This window comes from Microcebus murinus, chromosome 18 (assembly GCF_040939455.1).
Source record: "Microcebus murinus isolate Inina chromosome 18, M.murinus_Inina_mat1.0, whole genome shotgun sequence".
Classification (NCBI taxonomy): Eukaryota; Metazoa; Chordata; class Mammalia; order Primates; family Cheirogaleidae; genus Microcebus; species Microcebus murinus.
Window position 1 is genome coordinate 39,737,080 of NC_134121.1, and position 22,640 is coordinate 39,759,719.

General features: G+C 55.1%; 3 protein-coding genes across 3 annotated transcripts; all 3 read left to right on the forward strand.

The window, feature by feature from the left end:
- Positions 1–1,875: 1,875 nt before the first annotated feature.
- On the forward strand, positions 1,876–7,076 carry HOXB9 (homeobox B9). The gene is made up of 2 exons (XM_012766043.2): positions 1,876–2,481; positions 5,103–7,076. The coding sequence occupies exons 1-2, from the start codon at positions 1,965–1,967 to the stop codon at positions 5,336–5,338; spliced, it is 753 nt and encodes a 250-aa protein (XP_012621497.1). The 5' UTR covers positions 1,876–1,964; the 3' UTR covers positions 5,339–7,076.
- Positions 7,077–12,971: 5,895 nt separating this feature from the next.
- HOXB8 (homeobox B8) lies at positions 12,972–15,962 on the forward strand. Its single transcript, XM_012766071.2, has 2 exons — positions 12,972–13,998; positions 14,801–15,962. The coding sequence occupies exons 1-2, from the start codon at positions 13,575–13,577 to the stop codon at positions 15,106–15,108; spliced, it is 732 nt and encodes a 243-aa protein (XP_012621525.1). The 5' UTR covers positions 12,972–13,574; the 3' UTR covers positions 15,109–15,962.
- A 1,326-nt stretch (positions 15,963–17,288) lies between these two features.
- HOXB7 (homeobox B7) lies at positions 17,289–20,707 on the forward strand. Its single transcript, XM_012766042.3, has 2 exons — positions 17,289–17,787; positions 19,860–20,707. The coding sequence occupies exons 1-2, from the start codon at positions 17,388–17,390 to the stop codon at positions 20,111–20,113; spliced, it is 654 nt and encodes a 217-aa protein (XP_012621496.1). The 5' UTR covers positions 17,289–17,387; the 3' UTR covers positions 20,114–20,707.
- Positions 20,708–22,640: the final 1,933 nt, after the last annotated feature.

Genomic DNA, 22,640 nt, shown 5'->3' on the forward strand with positions numbered 1-22,640 from the left:
AGCTGGGCGCCGACATTGATCTTTAAAAAATCATTTTGAAATCGCCATAATGTGAAGAAATATGGCGCTTCACCCTCGTATTTCACACGTAATGACACGAGATGGCTTCATTTGGAAAGAAAAGTGGGCGGGAGTGTGTCTGTGCTTGTGCGGAGGTGATCCGCAGCCTTCTGCAGGGCAGAGGGATGGGTGTGTGGCCAAAAAGATAAAACCCCAAGATAGAGTGGCCCCGCTTTTGTTAAAAGGACGGAGCTGAGGGCAGCCTGCCTTATAATGGCTCAGAGTCAGAGAGTCGCCAAGAAATCCACCCCAATCTTCCCCTAAACCCAAGCGAGGAGGAGAACTGGGTCTGTCTGGGGGCCGTGCCTCCCCGCGAGAGCGCCCCAAGCCAGGACAGGCGACTGCACCCAGGCAGAAGCCGGAGGAGCCGTGGCTGGGAGAGGAGCCAGGAAGCCAGCCAGTGGCCCCAGGGGAGTCCCAGCGCAGGGCCGCATAGTAGATACCAATAAAAGGGGCTATCTGGAAGCTTCAATGAGGGATCTGCAAGAAGGAAGGCATCGAGTGGGTGAGAGACTGACCCCAGGGGCTCGCTGTCCATACTGGTGCCCTATGCCCGTATTCAGAAGTCATCCAGAGCAGCAATCCAGGGTGAGAGGAGCAGCACAGGCGAGTGGAAAACTCGGCCTTGGCTCCTTCTTCTCTGGGTGGAAGGGGAGATAATTTGGGACTCCTTCCCATGCTGGTTGGGGATCTTTTCCCAAGGCTCTGCTCTGGTGACACCCCAGGGAAGTGCCCTTACCCTTTTTCATGTTCAACTCCCTTATCTGGGCAATTTTAAGGACCTGGGTGGTTACTGAGTGGAGAGAAGGAGAAATGGTGGTTCCCTTCGCCCCTCCATCCATCCCCCTGGCCAGGGCCAGAGAAAGGCCCGTAGACATTTTTAAAGGGGCTTTGTATTAAACTATTTCAGAGGCTCAAGTTTCCAGGGCCTGATGAATCCCTTTAACCTCAGGCAGGTTCTAATTTCAGAACAGACAGTGATTCTTGGACATTCATCCCATTTTATTCCCCTTTCTTCTTCTCCCTCAGCTACTGAGGGGTCAGGGGTAGCACCCAGAAACCTAAATCTCCACAAACAGTGCACAGAGAGTCCCCTCCAAATCGAAAAACGTCCTAAAATCCCCAACTTCTGCCCCATCCCTTCTACTTCACCTCCTGTGGATTGCTGCTGCTGTTGTTTAATAAACATCTTCTGTCAAGGGGACAGAGGAGAGGAAATGAGTGCCTGCGGGGTGGAGGTGGAGGTGTGTGTGCAGGACCACCTCCTCTTTAATTATGCTGTCGGGCCTCTCGGGCTGCTCCCTGGGCTGGGGCTCTCTCCCTCCCTCTGCCCTGGCTGTCCCTCCCTCCCTCCCCGACCCGCCTGGGGAGAGGGCTCCGCAGCTTGCGTCCCTCCCGTCCCTCCCGAGGCAGCCCGCTGCTTCCCTCCGCCTCTCCTCCGCCCCCGCCGCCCCATGTCGAGAACTCCCCCCCTTCCTGCAGCGGGCGGGGAGGGGGGCGGCGGGCGGCCGGCAGCTCGGGCTGAGGTTACGTGGCCGCCGGAGCCCTGACGTGATAGCACATTGCATCAGCATAAAACAATCCATCCTCGATATGGAATGCGGTGCGGACGGATGACAGCGAGAGCGCAGCCCCCTCGCCCGATTGATTTATGTCGGAGCTGACGCTTTATCAGGCAGTCGGAAAAACTTTGACCAATCATTTTGCAAGGAGCGCTGAGCCGGGCTGCTCCACTGTACTTTGTTGGCTGAGAAGTTGAGCAGGGGGTGGGGGTGGGAGGGTGGGGGGCTGGGGGGGTCGCGTCCGAAAGCCCTCACACCGGTCCGGGTGCCACCTCTCCCTGCTTGGGCGCCGCCGCGCGAGTGCTTCCCTTCCCCCTGCGAGCGCCCGGATAATGTCTGAGAATGTCCATTTCTGGGACGCTTAGCAGCTATTATGTCGACTCGATCATAAGTCACGAGAGTGAGGACGCGCCTCCAGCCAAGTTTCCTTCTGGCCAGTACGCGAGCCCGCGGCAGCCGGGCCACGCGGAGCACCTGGAGTTCCCCTCGTGCAGCTTCCAGCCCAAAGCGCCGGTGTTCGGCGCCTCCTGGGCGCCGCTGAGCCCTCACGCGTCGGGAAGCCTGCCGTCCGTCTACCACCCCTACATCCAGCCCCAGGGCGTCCCGCCGGCGGAGAGCAGGTACCTCCGCACCTGGCTGGAGCCCGCGCCGCGCGGCGAAGCTGCCCCGGGGCAGGGCCAGGCGGCGGTGAAGGCGGAGCCGCTGCTGGGCGCGCCTGGGGAGCTGCTCAAACAGGGCACGCCCGAGTACAGTTTGGAAACTTCGGCGGGCAGGGAGGCCGTCCTGTCTAATCAAAGACCCGGCTACGGGGACAATAAAATTTGCGAAGGAAGCGAGGACAAAGAGAGGCCGGATCAAAGTAAGTTATAAAAAGTGAGGAAATACCCAGGCCGAAGGCCAGGCGAGGGGGAGGGGAGGGGAGAGGCAATAAACTGCGGACAATGTGAAGGGAAAACACGGCGGTAGCCGGAGAGCGAGCAGGGGGTGGAAGGAGGAAAGAGGAAGGAGGGAAGGTAAAACCTGGGTGTCCTCGAAGGGGAGACTGAGGCCGCTGGGGGAGCGCTGCCCCCACTACTTCAAGTTCTGCAGGGGAACTGGGGTTTAGGGACCAACTCGCTGCTCTCTGGCCCTCCCTTCCCCCTCTCTCCCGGAGGCCGCAGCTGAAAGCCGGGCTAAAGACCGGCGACCGCCGGGAGAGGAGCTAGCGGGGGCCTGGGCTGGCGGCCAGCGAGGCCGAGAGCCGGCGCGGGCGAGGGCCGGAGCGCACCGGGCTCCGGGACCGCGCGGCTGGCAGAGCTCCCCGCGCCACGCGCAGACCGTAAAAGCCGGCCAAGGGGAAGGGGGAGGAGGCTCATTAGGATTTTATTTGCGATGCAACAGCTTGGCGGAGGATTGTTCCTAGCAAATCTCCCGCAGTAGCCTTGCAGGGTCCGCAGCCGGCGCCGGGAGGGGCGGGGGAAGCCCAGGACGCGGTGACTGAGCCCCCTCCCCGGATGCGCCGGCCCCTCCCGGGAGCCTTCCCTCCGGTGGCCCCCTCTCTTCCTCCGCATCCTTGCCTGGGCCGCCGCTTCCTTTTCTGCGGGCCACCTCCTCCCTCCCGCTGCTCTCCGCCGGGCTCCTAAGCCTCGGCCGCCGCTGTCCGCCTCGCGGGGAGTCTGGGAATCGCTTCCGAATTTCGGGCATCCTGAAGGGACCCAGGGGAGCGGAGGGAGGGGAAGAAAGGGTTGCGGATAGGCGGAGAACTTTGCCCTTCCTGGGTAGTTTCTCTTCACCTTCTACTCTCCAAAAGCACTCCTGCCAGTACCCCAAGTCTGGTTAATTTCTAGGAGGTGCTACCCGGTGAGAGGAGGGGGTTCTTGTATTTTTTGTTTTTAAGATTGAGAAAGGCAAATGGGTTAGGGGGCTCTTAGCCCCAAACAATAACCTCGAAGGCTGGCGGGTCAAGTCCTCACCCCTGGCTCTTTTGGGGAAGTAGGGAGTCTGATTTTTTAGCTTTTCTGCCCTCCTTCCCTTTCCCACCAACAGAGTGGCCAAGGGCCCTCTGGGACATCCTTGCTTGCTTGAGAGTAAAGAGCTGTCCCATTCCTCTCTGGTCCCTACTGGGTCCCACCACCTTCAACCTGCCAGGTTTAATCAGAAGAACTGGCATTTGGGAAACACGGCTCTTCCCAAACCCCCCCTGGCACCCCCAAACAGACTTCCCCATCCCAAACCCCCAAACCCTGCCTGGAAAGCTCATTATTGCAAGGCGGCCATTTGGCTGGGATCAATTATTAACAGTTTTTTTTCCTCTTTCATATTTAATGCGGCTGTGGGTCCCATCCCAGGCAATCACATTAAGGAAATAGCAGTGCAAATTGGTAAGACAGGGTACTTAGTGTAGAATGGACCGAATTTTTTTATTTTAAATATCCAGAGCTTTTCATTTGGGGAGAAGGAAGCTAGTAGCGGGTAGCTGTTATTTTTAATTGGCTTGGCTTCATTTGGCAACTTTCCGGGCATTCCAGGGTAGGGGGTGAGATGCTAAGGAGAGGAGAAGCTTATTTTCTCTTTTTGCTCCTCTTCCACTCAATTGCCCCTTTCTCTACCTCCCACTCCAAACACATAGGGCCAGGTAAGGAGGCTAGGTATACTGTGAAGGGCTTTCTGTTACCCTCACATCATCTCTGGCTCCCCACCTTGGGACTGGAGCAATTTTGCTCTACAATTTCCCTGTACTTGTGTTAACCAAACTATAAGCTGAGCAGGAGCAGAAAAGGAGAGACTATTGCAACCATAAGTTATCTGTGAGCCCTGGCGCTCCCCTGTCCATAGGCTGGAGTTGATAAATGGTTGCAATTGCATTGCGTGTGAATTGGAGTGTGCTGAATGTTTGTGGCTCTAAGTGCAGACCTGTACTTGTGGTGTGTGGTGGTGGCAGAGGGGGAGGTTTCTCCACAGACACACATGCCTGCTGCCATGTGGCCTAGAGATGCAAGCTTATGATCAAGGCAGGGTGTACTCCATGGACTGAAGGCCTGAGAGGTCTCTTGGCTGTGGCCGAACAGAAATCCCTCCTCCCCCACCCCACCCCTTCTCTCACCTTCTAGACCTAGAGCCAGCACCCTTCAGGTCCACCACCCCTAGACAGTCTGGTGGCACTAGTAGTGGGGCTTCAGCCATTCTGGGCTCTGACCTGGGTCCTAAGAAGTTTGGACCCAAGTTGAGAAAAATTGAGAGAGAACTTGAAATAGGCAAAGCTTTGGAAGTTCTAAGGAAGCATGGGCGCACTCTGGCTCCATCCTCTCCAAATAACCTCTCACCTGGGGATGTCTCTAGTAACTGCTGGCCCATCTCTGGGACCCTTTCTGGGCGCTTGAAGGCCTAGGTGCCTCCTCTCCAATGCAAGATGGGGAGTGGAGACCAGGGGTGCACCCTCTTGGTCTGGGGCCCTTCACCCCCACCTTCCTTTCTTTGATTCTATCCCTGCTTCTCTTTCAGCCAACCCCTCGGCCAACTGGCTGCACGCTCGCTCTTCCCGGAAAAAGCGCTGTCCCTACACCAAATACCAGACGCTGGAGCTAGAGAAGGAGTTTCTGTTCAATATGTACCTCACCAGGGACCGTAGGCATGAAGTGGCCAGACTCCTCAATCTGAGTGAGAGACAAGTCAAAATCTGGTTTCAGAACCGGCGGATGAAAATGAAGAAAATGAATAAGGAACAGGGCAAAGAGTAAAGATTACCCTCAGCCCTCCCCAGCTCTTCCCCATCTCTTATTTATGTGATGGCTACAAAGCCAGTGCTGTCTGGGATGTATTCAAGTGAATGGGGAAGGGCATCTTTATCTTCCAAGTCCTTTTCCTGCACCTAGAGCCTCTCTCCTTTCCTTTGCCCTTACCTGTCTCTCTCTTCTCCCTGGGCATCAGGAGAAAGTTTTGTTGATTTAGAAGGTAGAAGTAGTTGGTTCCTAAGAAGGTGATGGGCCACAGGAAGGAGAGACCCTAGTCAAGCTCCTAGCATCCCTTGTAATTTTTATGGGAAGCCCCAGCCCCTTCCAGCTTGCCTGTTCCCTCCCTGCACCTATCCAAAAGTTGCCCAGGGACACTCTGACTGCACACAGCCCAGCAGACACTCTCAAACATACAGCCTGGAGCCCACAGCAATAACGGGGAAAGCTCACAGCCACCATTCAGTCAAGTGAAGTGACACCTCAAATGCAGACTGTCAAATATCAAATCTGGCAGAACAGTCCTCAGACCATTGGGCAAAGCCCGGGTTCTACTGATGCAAATATGCACACTGAGAAGATGTGTAGAGACAGAGACAGACTCCTGAATGAGATGCTGCAGCCCCAAGCATTGCAATACCTTCCCCATGGAGTCACCAACTATATCTAGGCCATGGAGCGTCAGGTAGATGGGGCAAACCTAGCTCCCAAGCTGGTGGGCTAGAAAGGGCAAGAAAAGACAGCAAGTGGTTTTGCAAAGGTACTCCAGGTGGAGCTTCCCCCACTCCACCCCCCCACATTTTGTTGCAGGAAATATTTAATTCTGCATGATGCTTTCCTCTCCTTCCAACAAAAGGAGGTCAAACTGTGGGTCATAGAGCCTTGACAATGTTGTCCTCCTGTTCATCTGTGCCCCACTTGACAGACTCTGGTTTCTCTTGCTCTCCGCCGGCCCTGCAGTCTTCCGCATCCTTCCTAGTTCTGAAATCAACCCTCTGTTCGGCCAAATCCACCTTGCACCAGCGAGCCAAGCTGCCCCTTGTAGAAAATCCCCTCCACCCACTTCCCCCCTAGGTGGACCCCGCCACTGTAGGCAGGAAGGCCAGGTCAGTAGAGCCCGACTGAGAATTTATTGTGAATCGATTCCTGAGCACCCTTCGGGGTAAGTTATCCGGGACAGGGAGGAGCCATGGCCCCAGCGCGCCGAGCTCAGCGCTGTTCCTCCCTATCCTGCCCGCTTCACACGCGGAGGAGCCCTGGGCTAGGCGGCCACCAACCCTGCGCCAGAGGAGACGGCCCCAGCGCCGGGCTTTGCCTCCCGCTACGCCGGCCTGGGTGGCGATCTGCGCGACTGGTGCGTTGATCGCAGGCTTCTGGGGCAGCAGTCCCGCATGCAAAGGAAAGAAACTGAATCGCACCTAAGCATCAAGCAGAAGCTTACTCTCTGCTTCCCTTCCTCCTCCCTACTCCCCCAGCTCTCAGTCCCCTTCAATTCCTTCTTGCTCCTGCTTCTCCTGATCCTGCAAGGGAGCATCCCAGTAGAAGTTTTTTGCTTTGTCGGTGGCTGTCGTGAAATTGTGCTTGTGTTTTGTGATTTCTTTGGGGGTGATTGTCTCGCCTGTTTTCAGTTGTCGCTTATATGGGAGGGTTGTGGGTGGGAGTGGGGAGGGTGAGGGGCCTAGAGCTCTAATTGTTTGTTTTGGAAGAAAAAAGAAAAAGAACAAAAAATATATATCTAGAAAATAAACCTCTCCTTGTGTCTTATTCTGTGTTAGCTCTCCCAGCCTGACCATAAATAGAGATCCCAGTTGCCAGGATCGAGGACTGGAAAAAGAGACTGCTGTGCCCAAGAGGTTGCTCCTTTGACCCTGCAGAGCAAGGTGCCTCTGCAGAGCTCCCTGCCTTGGTGGAGCTGAGAGCTGGTCCCCGACACTAGGCCCAAGGCCACTGCTTAAAGAGAGCAAGAGTCTCCCAACAGGAGAACTGGATGGCTGGAGGAGGGAGGGAGGAAAGGAAATATGGGTGGTTTGGAGAGGGGACTGGGTCTTGGGGAGCAATGGGGTCTTCTCCCAAAGTTGCACTGGAGACCTCCCCACCTATGTAAGAGCAGGAGGGAAGTCAAGTGTCCCTGAAACTCCTGGGAGCAGTTCCTCTCTCAGCCATTGAGAATGTCACCTTGGTTTGGCCACTTTTCAATGCCGTGCAAAGGAGCAGCAACTTCCCTCTGCTCTTCTCGGCAGCAGGGTGTCTGGGTGTAGACAGAGGCCTCAGGCAGGCTGGGCTGTCCTTTCTTCCGCTCAAAAGCAGTGAGTCCCTTAGGGTTCCCAGCCTCCACCTGAGGTTTGAGGTACCAATTTAAGCCACAGGCTAGCTGCCTTGGTCTGAGGCGGGCTGGGTTTGGTAGAGGCTGAGGCCTGGGGAAGTAGCTCCCAATGGCCAGAAAGGGCATTGAGTGTGGCTCAGAAATGTCTCAGGAGAGAAAACAATTCTACTCCCAAAAGGACCCCAGAATTAAACTCCGGTTCGGGAGGCACCTTTCTGTCCTCTGGTGTCCCAGCAGAGGCTCCTGTGAACACCGCGGTTCCCAGCAGCCCGCCTTTCTCATGCAGGCGTTAGGATCCCACTTGGAGCCGGTCCCCCGCCCAAGCCTCTCACCAGACCCACCCTGGCGACACAGAAGCCCGGGGACATCCTGCGGGCTGGGGTAGTCATGGGAGCAAAGCGTGGCCTAGTGAGGGGAGCCGGCAAGTGAGAAGAGCCTACCCCCCTCGAACGAAAGGGGGTACGAAAGTGTCGGAGAGATTGCAGGAGGCTGGCGGAAGCGAAGCTCCGGGCAAGGCAGGCAGGACAAGCACTCGCAAGGAGGATTCCACTGGGCATTCGAAATGAATCTGGCGTTACAGCTGGTGTAGACTAGGCTCTCTCCCCATCTTGGGCTCCTGGGGCCCCGCCGGCGCTGGGAGCGAACGAAGAAGGCCGACTTCTGCCAAAAGGAAGCGCGAAAGTGAGGCTGGAAGCCGACGCGGTGCAGCGGGGTAGGGGGCCAGGCGCGCGGAGGGGCCTCCGGCAGCCGCGTCTGGATCCCGAGCCCCGGGTTGCTTCTTTAAAGACAAACAAAGGCGAAGATGCGGAGGCTCCCGAAGCCGGAGATGGGGAAATCGGTTGTCATAAAAGAGAGAGAGAGTCAGAGAGAGAGACCGGGAGAGTGCGAGGCAGAGAGAAGCCGGGAGAGGAATTCAATGCCGTGTGCGCAGCAATAAAAGAATATGACCGCTATAAAAGTTTATAGCGTATAAATTTCTGAAGGTTAAGAAACTAAACAGCAGCAAAGCAAACAGTGAGGGGAAACTTTCCGGAGCTGAGAGAGCCGCAGCTGGGCCTGGGCTCCGAGCCTGGCGGGGGGAATGGGTGGGCCCGGCTCGCAGCCCCCACCTTCACCGGCCCAGAACTCGGGCTTGGGGCTTCCGGGCCCCAGGGGGCAAAGAGGGGAGACGAGGGAAGGGGGGAGGGAAGAACACTTTGTTGTCGCAAATGCTTCAGAGATCGCAATTCGCAATTCGGACTCTTTGTTCTTCACACCCCCTCCAGAATCAGGCACCATAAATGAGAAGCCCCCTGCGCGCGCACATACACACACACACACACACACACACACACACACACACACACACACACACACACACACACAGGTCCGGCGGGGCCAGACGTCTGGGCGCGGGCAGACCCTTGATCCTTTTACAGTCTCATCCCATCCTCTCAGGCCTCCTCTCCCCCCACAAAAAGCCCAATTGTTTTTTCTCGGAGTTTGAAAAGTGCTCGGTTCTCCCTTTTACGGGCCATAAACGGGTGCACAGCTTGGGGGTCTCCGCTAGAAATTAGGGGCTGGTGGGGGTGTGTAAGTAGAAAAAGAAAGTTTATAGCTTCTTTTTTTCCTCCCCCCTCCATGTTTTTTTTATTAGCTTATTTGCACAATTTCATGAACCGTTTCCTGATTCCGATGCCTTTCCTCTGGTCCACTGTCCCATCCCTCCCCCTTTTCTGCTAATAATGTAAGTTTCTCTCGCTGGTCGCCTCCGCGGCTGGCTGGCTCTTGGAGAACCTGGCCGAGCCGGCGGCGGCGACGCTTTTTGGCGGAGCGGCCGCTAGATGGCACCCTTGCTCCACGTGAAAAATCCCCGGTGCGGCGGCTGCGGACGTCCGCGTCTCCACGCCGCACCTTGGTCGGCCCTGAATCTATGAACTGAGCGCTACCAAAAGTCATGAATAATTTGCACGTAATAAAAAAAATAGGGTTCGTTATGGCCTTCCCCCGCTCATTTTATAGATTTCAGATATAGTGGTGTTCCCCCCTCTCCGCAAATGGTCAATTTTCTGAATTTCCCCCACGAGGAGGAATCAGTGCTTTTCACCCAGTTGCTGTACTCGCTAGGGCAACAAATGCGTGAAAACGGGGAATAATAGTAATGATAGGAATAATGGGTCCAAATAAAAAAGGAGAATTGATTCAGAACAATGAGATTTTTCGTGGAGGGGGGCGAAAGGAATGTCCTCGGATTCGGGTGAGCGGGTCAGGTGAGAGGGGCGAACCGGCAAAATGAGGTCCGATGGAGAAGAAGCTGCCCCGAGGGGGCTGCCCACTCCGGCCCGAGAGGGAACTGGGTGAGCCAGCCGGGGGGCTCCCAATTTGCAGGGAATGGAGCCACGGTTTCTTGGAAATTCGGAGTTGCCCAAAGCGGGAGGGGCGGCTCCGCACGGGCGCAGGCTCCAGAGCCTTTGTACGGTCGGGGCTGGGCGCGCGCCGGGTGACCCAGGCTAGGGGCCCGGGCTCCCCAGGGCGGCGGGGGGCGGGAAGGCTCGGATATCTCCTCGGGATGCTCCGAGCGCCCCAAGTTGGGCCGCCAAAAGAACGCGCGTTTTCCGGGTCGGTGTGAGCGCGGGCGCGGCGTCGGGGAGCAGGAGCTCGGTTCTCTGAGCGGCCTCGGCTTCCAGGTGAGAGCTGCGGCTCCCGCGCCCGGGCCCTGGCCCCAGGCAAACCTGGGGGCACAGGTCTTTCCTAATTTAGAAGCTGGAGGCCTGAATGCGGGACACTTTCCTTCTGAGGTCTGCGCTCCGGCTGTCCACAGCCCCTTGGATTCCAAATCTCTGTTTCCTCCAGGCCCCGCCAGATCCCTGCCTCCCATCCGGACAAACCCGCGCCGGCAATAGATACTCCACCCCCCTCAAAACTACCCTGGCCACAGCCTCCCCCTACCCCCCAGGACCCAGAGCAAAGAGGCAAGCGGAGTTTCCCCTCAACTTGAGTTTCTCTAATAAATCTGCGCTCCGTTGGGTGTTTATAAATTATCTTCTCACTCTTTCTTGTTTTTTCTTATAATAGAAACATTTTCCTTCCATCAGGAATTTCTGGCACGGTGTAGGGATGATTTAGAACAAGCCATTGAATTTCTACCTCGCTGGTGAGTCCTCAGATCATGACCATAAAATCCCCGGCACTTGATAAAAATGTTTGCTTCGGCAACAATTTAAGTCTGCCTTCCTTTGCCTCACGGCCCCCTTAGCCACGCGCTGAAAAGTCAAAACCCTGGTTCTTTCTACTTCTTTTTTTTTCCTTTCTGCCTGTCTGTCTGTCTGTCCTTCTCTCCCCCTTTTAGCCCCTCTCCCATTCTCTGGATTCACTATTGCAGATGTGACCCCACTGGTAACTTTCCCTTGGAAAAGGTGATAAATTCATTTTTATAAAGTTTGGGGTGTAGGGGGTCCCCAAAAAGTCCCCCTCCAAAAGCAAACCACTCTCTCCTGAATAAACAATGGATCGAATGTATTTGTATTTTGCTAGAAATTTTCTTTCTCTCTCTTCTTCCTTTCCTTTCCTTTGCCTATGGGGCTGCTTCAGGAGGCCATTGGTTCTGACCCAAGAATGGGACCTTCTAAAGCCTGGCCATCACCATCATTAGGCCCAGCAGGCAGGGAAGGTGGTGGGCATAGCATGTGCCCCTATCAGCTTGCTCCAGCATTCTGTGTTTTAGGCCTCTGGTCCCCAGGTCTTCAGGGAGAGCTGAGTTTAACTAGAGGCTCTCCAAGGGGAGAGGAGATAAAATGGGGTACTCAGCTCTATCTGAATCTCCTCCACCCTAAAGTCAGGTTAGGTAGTGACAGTGGCTCTAAGGATGTTGGGGACACTGAGGACAAATAGGAGATGTCCCCCTCCAAACATGTACCTTGAAGCTACTGCCCAGGGCAGCCCAGAGCATAGAACAGCAGGTACCAAGGCCAGGTGCCAGGGCCTGGGCGCCCAGCAGGAGCCTCCATTGCCCTTCCCTCCTTTTGATGCGTGTCTGGGGTTGAGAGTGCCCTGTCACCCTGGGGCGCCACAGAAGGTGGGGGGGGGTCAGGGAAGATTGGGAGCTAACTAGGCTTGTTTACTGGGTCCCAAGACCTGAGTGCAGGTGCAGGGCCGCCCCATGGCATGTCATCCCTTTGATAGCCTCAGACCCCTTCTCCCCTCATGCAAAGTCTGCCCGGAAAGCACTGACTGAACCGAGGTGGGTTCAGGAGCCCCGGTTTCAGCACTCCTGCCAGCAAGCCTAGATTGTGCAGAACCACAGAATCTGCGCCGCCAGCGAACTTTGCTCGGTGCTTCACCGCCGCCCATTAACCAGAAAGTTTCTTCTCCCCTTGCCCATCCCTCTTCAAGCTCTCCCAGACCCCTGCTCCACAGAAAATCCTTGCTTATTTGTTTAATGAAAGAAAGTTGTGTGACTGGCCAGGTCAGGGCAGAGGGGGGACCTTTCGGGGGCTCGAGAGAGGGGGTTGAGGCAGGTGCCTGCCAAGGCTGAAGGAGGCAAAAATCTCGGGAAAAGTCACCGTTTGCGCCGAAAAAAAAAAAAAAAACCACCCATAATCGTTCTCATTTCGGCTTCGTCACCCCCACCGTGCTGCAGTCGGGCGGCGGGGGCGATCGAAGCTGCAGTTTTATAGCTGTAGAGGAAAGAACTCGTAAAATGCTAACAGCTTTTATGCGCTGCGGCATAAACAACAACAGACTCCGGCTTTATTGCGTTTTATAGTTTGTTAAAGAGTTTACAGCCGTTTTTTTGGGGGGCCGGCTACCCAGCCAATTCCCTCCACACGACAGTTAAACCTTTATCAATAATAAGGAAATTGATCATTAAAGCTTTAAATATGACTACCTCGTTTGTTTGAAAATATGTTTAGGAGAGGAAGCTGTATGATTTGATAACTTGTATTAAAATACCAATTACATTTATAGGACCTTTTAAAACTCGGCGCAATTAAACCGTGTTCTTTTACATTTTTCCGAAGCGACCCTGACATTTAGAAAGACTCCAATTGCCTCGTTAAAATCGCGAAATTAACAGCGTGCCTACGCCTGGCGCGTTGTGTATGTGTGTGTGCGCGTGGTTTTTTTCCATGACTCCCCCACATCAGTCTTTGGGGGTGGTCTGCGAAGGTATTTGATTTGTTGTGAGGCGAGAGATATCTCATTAATGTAGGTAGTTAAACAGATTTAATCCGTATTCATTCTCTCTCACCCCCTCTCCCTCTCCCCCTCTGTCTCTCCCCCTCTCCCCCTCTCTCTCCCTGGGTGTTTTTTTTCTTCCCCTCCTCTTTTTTTTTTCCTCGCTCTCTCCTCACTCCCTGGCGCTCTCTCGCTCTCGCTCTCTCTCTCGCTCGCTCTCGCTCGCTCGCACCCTCGCTCTGCGTTCTGTCCGGGAGGAGTACGAAGAAGCCAATAGGATGCGGGGTCTCTAATGGATGCAAATGATCATGAAAAGACAGTGCAAAATATGAAACAACTCATTTGCAGGGAAGTAAATCACCGAAAACTGTTTATGAACTGGCATCCCTTCTTCGAAATGTAAAGCGAGGACCTCTTTAAGTGGCGGTATATTTTTGTTTGGGGGGTGGGGGGTGGGGGGAGGGCGAGCGAGCCGCGGCTGCCATGCAAGCTTAGACTTTTGGAGGCTTCTCTGTCCTTTTCTATTCCTGGAAATCACAAAAAGTGTGGCGGCTTCGAGATCTTCTTTGCCTTTTCTTTCTTTTCTTTTTTTTTTTTTTTTCCTCCTCCTCCCTTTCCCTCTCCTTTCCTGGCGAGGGTGACTAGGAGCCGGCGAATCCGCGTTTTTTTTCTCTCTCTCCCTCCCTTTCCCCCTCCCCACCCCCTCCCCAACAGCCCCCAACTACAGCCTCCGCCGCCGCCGCCGCCGCCTCAAAATTCAATAAAATGAGCTCTTATTTCGTCAACTCACTGTTCTCCAAATACAAAACCGGGGAGTCCCTGCGCCCCAATTATTATGACTGCGGCTTCGCCCAGGACCTGGGCGGCCGACCCACCGTGGTGTACGGTCCCAGCAGCGGCGGCAGCTTCCAGCACCCGTCGCAAATCCAGGAATTCTACCACGGGCCATCGTCGCTGTCCACGGCTCCCTACCAGCAGAACCCGTGCGCCGTGGCGTGCCACGGGGACCCGGGCAACTTCTACGGCTACGACCCGCTGCAGCGCCAGAGCCTGTTCGGTGCGCAGGATCCAGACCTGGTGCAGTACGCAGACTGCAAGCTCGCAGCCGCCAGCGGCCTGGGCGAGGAGGCTGAGGGCTCGGAGCAGAGCCCGTCGCCCACACAGCTGTTCCCCTGGATGCGCCCTCAAGGTGAGCTCGCGGCGGGACCGGCGGGGCAGGGCGGGCCAGGAGGGCCCAAGGCCGGGCTGGGGGCCTCGGCAGGCCCGGGCGCATTCCCTGTGGCTACTGGAAGACTTGCGGGCTCCGTTCCGGTCGCCTCCCGCTTCTTCCTTTTCTTCCTTCCTTCCTTCGTTTCTTTCTTTTTTTGGGTTTCTTTCTTTTTTTGTTTCCCTTGAAGGGGGGTCGCTAAGCGACATTTCCTGAATCCATAAACCCCTCACCCTGCCTTACTTTTCTTCTCCTTCCCCTCCTTTTTTTTCTTTTACTGTTTTATGGGGGGTAGTGGAGAGAGGGTGGTGGGAGTGGGGGCGCTCAACTTTTGCACTTCTCAATTGCTTTATAGTTTAATTACCCTGAAGAAACTTTTCTTCTGGGGCAGAGGCTCTGGGGGCTTTTCAAGGTGGGTCCATTCGTCCCCACCCGGCTTTTTTATTCTTATTTTTCCCCCTCTTTCACATCCTTCCAGTTTATGGCACTTTTAATAGATTTGAACCACCCTCCATCCAGCTCTGGTGCTGGTTACTAGGGGAGGGGGCTCCCCTTTCTGGCTCCTTTGACTCACTGGCGTCTGATTCCCCCTCGCCCCCCGCCCCCCCGCTGACCACGGCCTCCCCGCGCCCCCCGCCCCCGCATGGGGTAGAAGGTCCCTTGCCCTTATTATACTGGTCTCCTAGGCTCGTTCACGAATCTTCCAACCTTCTCCGTCTCTGTCCCCTCCCCCACCTCCTCTCCCCTCCCCTCCCCTCTGTCTCGCCCTTTCCCCCATTCCCAGCAGCCGCCGGACGCAGGCGAGGCCGACAGACCTACAGCCGCTACCAGACCTTGGAGCTGGAGAAGGAGTTCCTATTTAATCCCTATCTGACTCGCAAGCGGCGAATCGAGGTATCGCATGCGCTGGGACTGACAGAGAGACAGGTCAAAATCTGGTTCCAGAACCGGAGGATGAAGTGGAAAAAAGAAAACAACAAAGACAAGTTCCCCAGCAGCAAATGCGAGCAGGAGGAGCTGGAGAAACAGAAGCTGGAGCGGGCCCCGGAGGCGGCGGAGGAGGGTGATGCGCAGAAGGGTGACAAGAAGTAGGCTCCAGCTGGGACTGCCAGGGCCGCGGCCTCCCGCACGTCCGCCGGTCCCCGACCGCGCCGCCGCCGCCCGCCCTCGCCCGAGCGAGCTCCGGCCCCGCGAGCGGAGCCAGGAGCCGAGCCTCCCGCCGCAGCGTCCCCGCCGCGCCAGTCCCCGCTAGTGGTAGTATCTCGTAATAGCTTCTGTGTGTGAGCTACCGTGGATCTCCTTCCCTTCTCTTGGGGGCCGGGGGAAAAGAAAAGGATTTTAAGCAAGGACTCCCTCGCCCTGCGAGGGTGAGCGGCCGAGGCCGGCTGAGCCCCCTCCCCCGCGCCCCGCCCCGCCCCGTGTAAAAAGCCTCCTTGTGCAATGGTCTTTTTTTCCTTTGAACGTGCTTCTTTGTAATGACCGAGGTACCGATTTCTGCTAAGTTCTCCCAACAACATGAAACTGCCTATTCACGCCGTAATTCTTTCTGTCTCCCTCTCTCTCTTCTCTCTCTTCTCTCTCTCTCTCTCTCTCTGGCCGCGTCCTCATTTCCCCTCCCAACCCCTCTCTCCCCGCTGCCCTCCCTAGCTGGCTGGCTTTCTCTCTTGCTTCTCTCTTTTCCTCCCCCACCCCACCCCCTTTGGTTTGACAATTTCGTCTTAAGTGTTTCTCAAAAGAGGTTGCTTTAGTTAGCATGCGCGCTGTGGCCAATTGTTAAAAGTGTTCTTAGGTTTACTGTGAAGAGAATGTATCCTGTATCCGTGAATTGCTTTATGGGGGGGAGGGAGGGCTAATTATATATTTTGTTGTTCCTCTATACTTTGTTCTGTTGTCTGCGCCTGAAAAGGGCGGAAGAGTTACAATAAAGTTTACAAGCGAGAACCCGAGACTGCCCCGGCCCGCGCTCCTCATTTGCTCCTGGGCGCCTTGCAGAGCCGGGGGGAGCCTGTCACCCGGCTCCAGCGCCTGCCGAGGCTAGGCCGCGGAGAGGAGGGGCGGGGGCTGGAGGCAGGTGGTGCGAGTCCCTTGGCCCAGGGGCGCAGGGGGTGAGGGAGGCGGCTGCGCGTGATTGGAGGAGAGAAAAACGAGGGAGGGGAACCAGGAGAAACCCCCTCCCCTTGCGTTCCGAGGCTGCCCGGCCCCGGAGACCCGGGCGCCCAGGCCACGCTGGAGAGATGCGTCTGGGCTGCTGGCTGTATCCCCTACCACCTCCCTCTTTGTGTTGATGTGTGTCCTTCTATGTGTGTGGGGTGGGGGATAAAGGTGGAGCGCAGGACTGCTGAGCTATTTTAGATTTTTATTTTTCTGGAAGTCTGGTGGGGGAAATAGGAGGAGAAGGGAGATCCTTTTCCCCACCTCTCCCTCTCTGGGACCTGGCCACCTTCGCTCAGCTCCAAGGCCTAGGCTTGTCGCCTTTCTTCCTTCCTGCCTCTGCTTCTCTGGTAGCCACGCTCCACTGAGGCATCCAGGAACCGGGAGAGCAGCGTGACCCGGCCGCCCTCCACCTTTCCTTTCTTCCCCCATCCCACCCCACTCCACCCCATCCACTCAAGCAAACACCCCTCATTTTTGTTTGTGTGTGTGTGTGTGTTTTACTTTCAAACCTTTTTTTTAGCCACCAGAAACTGCAGCGTACAACGCCCGCAGGCTGGATCCTGTGCCTTAGGAGCATCTATGAAGCCTCGCTCCATCTCTGCTCATATATCTGGGGCACCGAGAGAGCCGTGAGCCAGGTTTACCTCGCTCCTTGCCTTAGGAGAACTCGACCAACTTCACCCAAAGACCCTGCTGAATTGGTCTGGCTTAATAAAGACTGATCTGCCCCCACTCACCACCCACCAACCAGCCCAGTTGCGTGTATTCGATTCCTGCGTTTGCCTCTCGCTCTGTCGGTAACCGGCTGGAGAGGACGGGTGGAGGGTGACAACACGGATCGCTGGGAGGTTATTTATTTTCCCTTCCACTCAATCCCTTCCTCCCCAAATCTCGTCTGCAAGCTGCCTCCAGCCCGCGGGGGTCGGCAGCGGCCCTTGAGCCCCCAGCCCCAATCCACAGGGCTCGGCTTTCCCATTCATTATTGATCATATTTTATAAATCCAACGCCACACAATTTTTTCCACATTACCGGGAGCCGTGGGGAGGCTGCCGGGCCATTGGCGGAGGGGACGTCACGTGGGCGGGGGTCACGTGGTCTGGAGAGGAAAAAGGGGGTCCTTTTTGGTGTAAATCTGGACTCTAATTCTGTAATATATCAAGGAATCTCGTAAAACCGACACTAAAACGTCCCTGCCTACAAATCATCCGGCCAAATTATGAGTTCATTGTATTATGCGAATGCTTTATTTTCTAAATATCCAGCCGCAAGTTCGGTTTTCGCTACCGGAGCCTTTCCCGAACAAACTTCTTGTGCGTTTGCTTCCAACCCCCAGCGCCCGGGCTATGGAGCGGGTTCGGGCGCTTCCTTCGCCGCCTCGATGCAGGGCTTGTACCCCGGCGGGGGGGGCATGGCGGGCCAGAGCGCTGCCGGCGTCTACGCGGCCGGCTACGGGCTCGAGCCGAGTTCCTTCAACATGCACTGCGCGCCCTTTGAGCAGAACCTCTCCGGGGTGTGTCCCGGCGACTCCGCCAAGGCGGCAGGCGCCAAGGAGCAGAGGGACTCGGACTTGGCGGCCGAGAGTAACTTCCGGATCTACCCCTGGATGCGAAGCTCAGGTAACGCCGCGTACCAAACTGTCCCGAGCCCCAACGGCAGGGCACATTCCCTGAAAGGCGCCCCCTTCCCGGCCGGGCAACCCTTTCCGCGTCCAGAGTGCTCCCGGCCTGGGGTGTGCCCTGGGGACACGGCACCCCCTTGGCTCTGACCCAGAGCGCTTCCCCCACCCCTGTATTTGCTCGGTGCTCACAGGCTTGCTCTGCTTCCCGGCGGATCTCTCTTCGCTGACGCCGCTCCGAGCCCCCATACCGCCCCCCACCCTTCCTCCGGCCTTTTAGCTTTAAATATTTATCAGCAGCGCCGGCACGGGCTGGAGACGAGGCCGTTTGTCTTGCGGAGGAAGGCTGGGGGTTGCAGAGAATAGCCATTAGGTTCTCCCCCTTCTCTCCCCCCTTCTCCGCCAGGGATCTAAGTTCTGGGTGTGTCCCTCAGCCCCTACTCCGATAAGGTATGGGGGAGGGGGCCATAGCGCTAAACAGTCTCCCCTCCCCCTTCCTTCTCAGCCAACCCCGCTCCCCCATTATTCCCAATAGGACAATTAGAGGTGGGCTCTAGAGGCCTGGGGGGAGGAGATGAGGACCCAGCCAGGGAGACAGAGCCAGAGAGGCAGGTGCAGGGAGGGAGCTGAGGCTAAGAGAGATGAGGCTCCTGACCCCCCAGTGAACTTGGGGGGGCGATGAACTAGAGAAAGGGTCAGAGGCCTCCTGGTAGTACAGCTGGCTTCCTTAGGTGCCCTTCCCAGGGCTCTATGCACCCCTGGAGAACTGGCCAACAAGTTTGGAGGTGTCACTCTAGAAAGGTGAATCTCCTGTTGGGGGAGGAGATAGGACTCCATGGAGCCAAATCAAGATTTAAAGAGAGTAGGCCACCCAGCTAGCTGCTGCAGGAACCCCAAGAAGCCAGGGATTCCAAGGGTCTCCTGCCAAGCTTGGCCCAGACATCCTTTTTAATGTTGTCCCAAGGCAGATGAACTTGGGGGCTAGCCTCAAGGTCCAGAAGGCCCAGGAGGCACTAGGGAAGGTGGGGGGCCAGGAGAAACTCAGCTCTCACACTGTCTGTATTGGTGGTCACAGTCCCTATTACCTACTCCATAATTCAGCTGCCTTTCCAGTTGATTTATCAAAGCTCCAATTTTTCTGCTCGTAAACATTTCAGCTTGGCTTTTATCTGACTTGAAACAAGGGACCCTGGCCCCTCCTCCTGCATCTCCTTCCCAGGAGGGCTGACATCAGCACCTCTCCCAAGTCTCTTCAAGTTCTGGGCCTAACCTGGGAAGTTCCCCTCTGCCCTCAGCCCCCACCACCCAGATACTCCATGTTCTGCCCTAACTCAGGCTGCTGTCTCTCCTCTCCCCAAGCGCCTTCCTGAAGGCCCAAAGGTCACTTTGGCCAGCTGGGTTGTCTGGGCAAGCAGGAAGACAGGACAGCCTGGCCCTGGCAGAGCCTCAGCCAATCACTGGGAAAGAATCATAGGGAGGGCAGCTGCTCTCAGACTGACTCCATTTTCCAAGGAAATCTGCAAATTATCACCTCATTCCACAAGAAGATGGTGGGGAGATTGGGCCTGCTAGACCCCTTTGTCTCCTTTTCTTCTTGGGAAACACTCCTAGACCAGGCCTGGAGCCCCACTCTAGGGCCACTTGCATGGTTCCCACTGCCCTCTACCTCCAAGACCATCAGAATCAGCATCCAAAAAGCGAGGCTTAGGGTCCCTGATCTCAGAGAGTGAAAGGAGAATTAAACTCCCCTCTTCGTACATATACCTGTTAGGAGCAGAATCTTCAAGAACCAGCATGTTAGATTCTCTTGGGTTCAGAAGCTCCAGGCTGAAAACAACTTCTTGGATGGAAAATAGAAATATTTTCCTCTGGAGCCCTGTAGAATGTTCTACACATTTAGGGGAATGGGCAACATGGAGCATGGGCTGAGGTATGGAAAGCGAGAACGTCCTTTAGTGAGAAAATGGGCTGCTTCTGTCTGCTGACTTCACACACAGGGTCTAAGAGGGAGGTGGGCACTGTCTTGGCAATTTCCCCACTCACTGATTTTTCTCCTCCAAATACCATACACAGGAACCGACCGCAAGCGAGGCCGCCAGACCTATACCCGCTACCAGACCCTGGAGCTGGAGAAGGAATTTCACTACAACCGATACCTGACGCGGCGGCGGCGCATCGAGATCGCGCACGCGCTCTGCCTCACGGAAAGACAGATCAAGATTTGGTTTCAGAACAGGCGCATGAAGTGGAAAAAGGAGAACAAGACCGCAGGCCCCGGGAACACCGGCCAGGACAAAGCTGAAGCAGAGGAGGAAGAGGAAGAGTGAGAGACAGAGAAAGTCAGAGGAAGAGAGAGATGAGAAAGGGAGAGAGGGAGAAGCCCGGCTCTGGGAACTGAACCAGGAAACTCAAATAAGGAAAAAAACCACAACACTATTCACTATTTAAATGAAAGCAGTTATAAGTTTTTTAAGGAGAGAGAAAGGTGAAATTTTGGTTTCTCAACACTGAAAAAAAATACTACCTATAGGAAAGCCTGTCGGGTTTGTTTTTGTACAATATGGGAAGGACATTATCTACCTTGTTCTGTAGCTTTCTGGAATTTGCCTCCCCTTTTCTATGTTGCTACTGTAAGGTCTTTGTAAAATCTTGCTGTTTTGTAAGCCCCCTTTGATGCTTTCTTTGTGAACTGTGGGTCTGGACTAGTGCCTGTGGTTCCCCACCCTCCTGAGCCTCTGTCTTCCCAGTAGCACACCAAAGGGGCCTTAGGGAGCCCCCCAAGGACCCAGTGACTAGGGTGTTCCCCCAGTGATTAGGGTGTCCCCCCAGCACCTGCCCACTGCTCCGTGCTCCTGCCAGCTCCCCACTCCCACCCTGTGCCCCTCTTTACAATCTATGTGTATGTAAAGGATGGAAAAATAAAATGCAATTAAAAACAAACAGATGCCTTATTTTCTGTATCTCCCTAAGGCTGGGAGGGGGTCAGGGTTAAGGATGGGGAGGTGTCCCAGAGCCCCTCTGCTCTGACTTCTGCTGTGGGCCCATTTCTGTGCTGGATTTGCTCTTTTTCCTGGTGCCTCCAGCTCTGGAGAGCTGCCAACTAGTGAACCCCAATATTGCACAACATGCATTCCCTTTACACTCCTTACACATAGACATACATGAATGCACACAGTCACACACCTTATTTACAGGCTGACATATATGAATACATACACTGTCACACACATGTTCTCAAATTTATATGTTCATAAATAAACAATCAGGCATTCACATAATCTCAGCTCCGTGCCCACAAAACATGCATTCGTATTCACACACACTCAGAAGCAAACACACATTCACACTCACTCATAGACACATTGATATATACCAATGTACGTTCACACATTGGCTTATAAACACACAGATTCACATTTGCTCCCAAGTAAACACATCCATGAGCCCACATGCTCGGTCACACACACTCACAAAACATAACAAAACAAAATTTTAAAATCTCACAGTTCCACAAACACTCTTCCTCATTCAGGCCTTGAAACCAGGCTGCGGGATCTGGGCCGCAGCCCAACACAAACACAGAGCTGAAATCCAAAATGGTAGGCTGCATAGGAAGGAAGAGTGGAGGAAAGGGAGAGTGAACACCCAGATCCACTCGGCTTGTTGGCTGGCGTTGGACAGAGGCCAGGCCGGTGAGTGGAGGCCCCACAGTGGGCCCAGAGAAGCCTCCCACGTCCAGGCGCTCACGGCTTGCCGCTTGCTTGACAAATATTTTTGGCAAGAGCTGTTCCTTTATTTTATTTCAATTTATTTTACTTTCATTTGTTTTTAATTTATCTCATTCTAAATTGACACAGGCGACCCAAATAAAACTTAACAATGGGGGTGGAAAATGAGTCTGGGAGAAAGCCCGAGCCATGGGAGTTTACCCGGGTAGTGTGGCCGCATCCCTGGTCGCTCGGAGCCGAGCCCGCCGCGCCGCCGCGCCCGCGGGGCTTCCCCCAGCCTTCCTGCCCGCTCTCCGCGCCGCCGGCAACCTGCGACCTACTCCGAAGCACAGAGAGAGGGAGAGAGAAAGAAAAACATATTTTCAGAGGTTATTTCGTTTCCTGCATTTGAGTACTAATTGCTCAACTCAAAATACGGGGCTATTTCAGGGGACCTGGGAAACGTGGGCTGAATTTTATTTTTTTGCTCCAAAACACCCCCTGACTGAGGGACAAAATCCTGAAGGGTGGTGTCTACGCAGCTAGACCTTGCGGAACTGGTTTTTAATATAAATTCGATTACAAACGCTGGATTGTTTAAATTTAAAGAACAGACATCGGACAGAAAATGAGAGGAGGGTTGGTTTTAGGAAACTGTTTAATTTGAGTTTGTAAGTAAAAGGCTCCTAAACCTGCAGTTCCCCCCATTAGTGGTCAGAGAACTCCCTGGAGAGCGAGTGGAGCTGTCATAGAGAACCTGGACTTGCCTGTGTTTGGGCGGGAGAGGCCAGGATTTGGCTTTACCCTCCCCCAGTTTCTGGGGTGCGGAGGGCAAGAGAATTGGTTTCTCCACTATCTGCCTTGGCCCCCATCCAGGCCACCTTTCCTCCTGGGGCAAAAACTAAGCCCTGGGGGATCTGAGGTCCCCAAACACAGCAATGCTACAAGCCTCACAGGTGGGGGTCCTGCCATCTCCAGGGCTAGGAATGAGGGAGCCAGTTCAGAAGGCGAGCGGGGGACACTGAAGCTTTCATTTTGCCCTGATGCAGATGGCAACTCTGGAAACAGGTTGTTGCTCCCGCCTTCCCCCAAAATTGCCTCAGACTAGTCCTATCCAGAGGGTTTGGAGTGAATTTTTACTAGAGGA